Source organism: Bison bison, unplaced genomic scaffold (genome assembly GCF_000754665.1).
Source record: "Bison bison bison isolate TAMUID 2011002044 unplaced genomic scaffold, Bison_UMD1.0 scf7180017860540, whole genome shotgun sequence".
Classification (NCBI taxonomy): domain Eukaryota; kingdom Metazoa; phylum Chordata; class Mammalia; order Artiodactyla; family Bovidae; genus Bison; species Bison bison.
The window spans coordinates 28,832-34,265 of NW_011491112.1; the positions used below are offsets into that span (position 1 = coordinate 28,832).

Genomic DNA, 5,434 nt, shown 5'->3' on the forward strand with positions numbered 1-5,434 from the left:
TAGATTGCTTATACCACTTCACATTACCAACAGCTGAGAATAAAACATACTGCTTTCTGAATCCCATAGCAACAAGTTTATTTATTCTGTTGAGGAAAAAAAGTACAAAATTGGAATCTGCTTTCTGAATTTGTAGGAAACATATAAAAATTTCTTCAACCTCAAGTTTAAACATTAACTATGAAGTATTTTATGAAAATGTAATCCTTTTACTACTGTGTTTAAGCCTTACATTTAAGTTCCTCATTCACAACTTACTTTTATGTAAGATATATAGTAAAATACACTTTTACATTTCCAATGTTGAGCTACATGTTTAACAACCATTGAGTACTCTGAATTTATTGAGTTCTCCTGCATAATTGTAATGTCTTCTTCCTTATATACTAAATTCCCTAATTTGTATCTCATTCTTAACTGTGTTTTGTTAATTTATCTGTTCAACTTTACTCAAACTGATCACCGTTTAATTAGTAGAGGTTTATAATATGTTCCAATATCTTTTCCAGATAGCATTCCTTTTTCTCCTCTAACTCCCATTCTGTTCCCTCTTCAACATTTCCCTGGGCTTTTCAAATGGAGTTTGGTGCATTTTGTCATGTTCCAGACTTCCACTGAACTTTTAATGAACACTGCAGTTATTGCTCAGAATAATTTAGTGATAATTGATATTTTTATAATTTTGAGTCTTTTTATAAGTTAGCATGATTTTCAGCTTCCATTTAAGTCAAGGCTTCAAATATTCCAGAACAGTTTGTTTCTCAATAAAATGCATAAATTGCTTATTTTTTTCCTTCATAAATGATGTCTCCTTTTATCATATTTTATCAAGTTATTAGCATCACTTTTATTCAAATATTTTACTACATTTAATAGTTTCTATTCAATTGTCTTAGGTTTTTGAGATGGATAATTGTGTGACTTGCAAATAATTGCAATTTTGATACCTTTCTTTCAACAGTATTATTTGATTTAATCTCATCTATCGTAAATGAAACATGTTACTGCAGCCTTCCTTTTTTGTGTTCCTGATTTTAGTTTTTCATGTCTATGCTGACTGTTGGTTTAAAAATTATATTAAAAGCAGTTTGTTCAAAATAATTCTTCAGTTCAGTTCAGTTCAGTCGCTCAGTCGTGTCCGACTCTTTGCAACCCCATTCTTAATTCTTCCTAATTTACTGAGTTTTTATATAAATTAGTTTTGAAATTTATTCAGTGAGTAGTACATTCATTTCCTAAAATTTCAATAAAAATACTCTCAAATAAAATTTTTCTCATCTCTGAGAGCCTTAGGTGTTATGTTGTGGGATGAAGAATTTTTTTTTCTTGATAGTCTCACCAAAGGCTTTAAGTAGAAAATCTATGTGATAATACTTGATGTCTAGATAAATGAGCTCTGAAAATAGACTATAGAAGGAGATAGTCTTGGGGACAACGAATCAGAGAGATCATTCAGTAACCTTTTCAAATATCAAGATGGGAAAATATGTAGACTAGAAACAAAAGGAAAAATGACAACAGAAATGAGAAAGAAATTTAAAAATACTTGAGAATGAAAATTGTGCAAACGGAGATGGAAATAAAAGGACAGAGGAGAGTGACACACAGGCATTTCAATTAGGCACCTGGAAGAACAGTAACAATATTATAAAGGTGTTGGAGTAGACGACAACATTATTAATTCAGTTTTGACATGTCAACTCAAAGATGGAGGTGTGGCTTTCATTTGTGTATACGGTTTTGGATAAATTACTCTGGAGTACAATTGAAGCTACAGACTCAGAATTCAAAATACAGGTACTTGTTAAACTGAGTAAACTGATATTGAATTTAAAAAATGCTTATTAAAAAACTTTGAGTCACACCAGAAATTAAGAATGAGCAGAGGAGAAGTGATCACTGAGTTAGTGAGAGGCATAGAGAAATCAGAAAATTAAGTGAATAATTATGGGAGGACTGTCATGGACACAGCATGATTGCATTCAACAAATTAACAGAAAATCTGATTTATAGAGGATCAAACAAGTTGGAATTCATTTCTTATCACATTACAAAAATAAATCTGAAGGGAGACTGTTGCTGGCTTTAACTGATTCAATATGCCCTTTGGTTGCCAGATTCTCCCTAAATTTTTACTATATTATTTGTATTTTACAGGCTTTAGAACTTTGCAGTTGCTGCACCTTTAGTCATGTCCTTTGAGTTAAATGCAGAGGGGAAAAAATAGACCATAAAAAGGACTTTTTCTACATGAACATTTGTCATTTCATTGGGGAAAGAAAGCCCTCCAAACACCCATTTATTTATGTCTCATTGAACAGTTAGCTCTAGGGCACGTGTGCCATCTTAGTCCAATTCATGGCCACAGTAACTGGTTTAGAAAAATATAGTGACTAGTTTAGACAAATCATATATCATGCTCACAATTTGGAATAGGGCTATTCTCTTCTAAAATTTAGACATCAGTCCACTACTTAAGCAAATGGAATTTCTGTTGGCAATAAATGGCAAGAGGGTTAGCTTTACAAAAGCCAAGAAGCCAACAGCAGAGGGAGTTGCATAAACAAGGTTGTGATAAACAGCATCACATCCTGCAAGGAGATCAAGGAAAATGGTGACTGAAAATTGATTAATAGACAATGCATTCATATTCCAGGGGTTTTTCTATAGATAAGGAATCTTGGAAACTGAGTTGTTTCGACTTACTGATGAACAAAAGAGCCAAAGAAGAGTTAGGGAAATAAAGGAAAATTAGAAAGGGACACTAGATTAGAGATTTGATCTGATTTTTTTTAAGTTGTGAACTACGTTAGTAGGTAGAAAGAAACAAAAATGTTAATTAAGTTTAATTGACGGATCCTTGGGGCATCCCAGCTTGTTCTGTGGTAAAGAATCCACCTGCCAATGCAGGAGACGCAGAAGACGTGAATCATCCTTAGGTCAGGAAGATCCCCTGGAGAAAGAAATGGAAACCATTCCGGTATTCATACCTGGAAAATTCCATGAACAGAGAAGCCTGGCAGGCTACAAAGAGTCAGACATGACTTAGCAACTGAGCAATGACAATGACAATGAATGATGGGGAAGATCTAGGGAAGGTTTTGGCCTTGAAGTGCATACTTCTATGGTTAGAAGCATGGATTATGGTATCCTATAGCTCTGGATAAAAGTCCTGGCTCTGACACTTGGTCCATTGCAGACTCAGTTTCTTCATTAATAAAATTAGTCTAATAAAACTGCATTTCTATATGGAATTCTATGAAGTTTAAATGAGATAATGAGCTTAGTACAAAGCTTTGTATAGAGGATATATTGATAAATGTTATCTGTTAATTTAACATTTTCTACTAATAGGTATTTTGTAATCAATATTTTATTGAATATACAGGTCTATATGCACTATGATAATGTTTCATGAATCAAATATTATGAAAAATCAATATCTGGACACTTACTTCCTTGATAAATTGTGCCAAAAAGAAAAAAAAAAACAAAAACAAAACACACACACACAGGTGAAGCAACGTAACACACATTAAACAGTTTCAATCTGAAGATTTCTATTTAACCAGTGAAATAAATTCAGCTAAGGGTACTTTGCAATTTTGTGTGAGAACATTGATATAAAAGTGACAGAAATGACTAAGTTTATTCACATGAGAGCACACCTAGGTAGATGATCAAGGAAAATGTCCAAAACTTGAGAAACAAAAAAAATTTTATACATCTTAAAATGGAATAAGAAGAGAAGTAAACACACTTACTTTCATTCAAATTTTCATGAATTTTAATGTAATCATTCTTCTTATAATGTTTCCATATTCTTTTTTTTTTAGTTAAATGATTTACCAAAATACAAATGAGTAGGATGAATAGAAAGTCTACTTTTGTACTAATTATGACTTTTCGTTTTCTATCCTCAGGTGATTTGATAATCAGCTCTTCTGCCCAAGTCAATGGATGGACCAAATGATTCTGTGGTTTCTGAGTTTGTGCTGCTTGGACTCTCTGGTTCTTATGAAACAAAAGTTTTTCTCACGTTGATATTCTCCTGGATTTATTTAGGAATCATCCTGGGAAATCTCTTCATTTTGCTTTTAGTAATTTTTAATTCTCACTTACATTCTCCTATGTACTTCTTATTAGCAAACTTGTCCTTCGTTGATATGGGGGTTGCTTCTACCACAGTCCCCAAGATGATTACAGACCTTTTAAATGAATACAAGATAATTTCTTTCCAAGGTTGTATGGTACAAATATGCTTCATCCACATAATGGGAGGAGTGGAGATGGTGTTACTCATAGCCATGGCATTTGACAGGTACACAGCAATCTGCAAGCCTCTTTACTATTTGAACATCATGAACCCTAAAATATGTGTTTCATTTGTAATCACTGGCTGGGTAATTGGGGTGACTCATGCTATGTCTCAATTTGCTTTCATTATAAACTTGCCCTTTTGTGGTCCTAACAAAGTAGACAGCTTTTATTGTGACTTTCCCAGAATCATAAAACTTGCATGCACAGATGGAGCCAAATTTGAGTTTATTGTTGCTGCCAACAGTGGCTTCATGAGCATGGGCACCTTCTTCCTGCTAATCCTCTCCTACATCTTCATTTTGGTCACTGTCTGGAAACGTTCTTCAGGAGATTTATCCAAGGCATTTGTCACTTTGTCAGCTCACATCACTGTGGTGGTTCTTTTCTTCACTCCATGCATGTTTCTTTATGTTTGGCCTTTCCCCAGATCATCAATTGATAAATACCTCTTCATTGCTGACTTTGCTCTCACCCCTGTCTTAAATCCCATTATATATACATTAAGGAACAAAGAGATAAAGGTAGCCATAAAAAGATTGATCAAAAGACATTATGTCAAATTTTGCTGATCAGATATGACTTTGGAGCTTTAAGACTATAATCCATCTGTCTTTTGGACTTCTCTACTCAGGCAAGCGAGTCGAACTAAGTCGTTCCAGTCATGTCTGATTCTGCAACATTATGGACTGTAGCCCTCCAGGCTCCTCTGTCCATGAGGATTCTCCAGGCAAGAATATTGGAAGGGGTTGCCATGCCCTCCTCCAGGGGATCTTCCTCACCCAGGAATTGAGCCCGTATCTCTTATGTCTGCACTGGCAGGCAGGTTCTTTGCCACTAGTGCACCTCTACTTAGGTACCTAAGACCTAAAATAGACAAAACTAGCAGCAGCAGATGTATCATCTACCTCACTGAACAAAATTCTGCTACATCTGTATAGTATTTATTCATTACATTTGCTACCATGGAAGGTATCAATCTACCACATAAGGTGATTCTTTTATTATTTTTAAAATAGCATGCTGCTGCTGCTGCTGCTAAGTCACCTCAGTCATATCCGACTCTGTGCAACCCCATAGAGGGCAGCCCACCAGCCTCCCCCATCCCTGGGATTCT

General features: G+C 34.7%; 1 protein-coding gene across 1 annotated transcript; it reads left to right on the forward strand.

The window, feature by feature from the left end:
* Positions 1-3,956: 3,956 nt before the first annotated feature.
* LOC104982796 (olfactory receptor 4F21-like) lies at positions 3,957-4,889 on the forward strand. The gene has a single exon (XM_010832255.1). It carries the CDS (start codon positions 3,957-3,959, stop codon positions 4,887-4,889), a length of 933 nt encoding a protein of 310 aa, XP_010830557.1.
* The last annotated feature ends 545 nt before the right edge of the window (positions 4,890-5,434 follow it).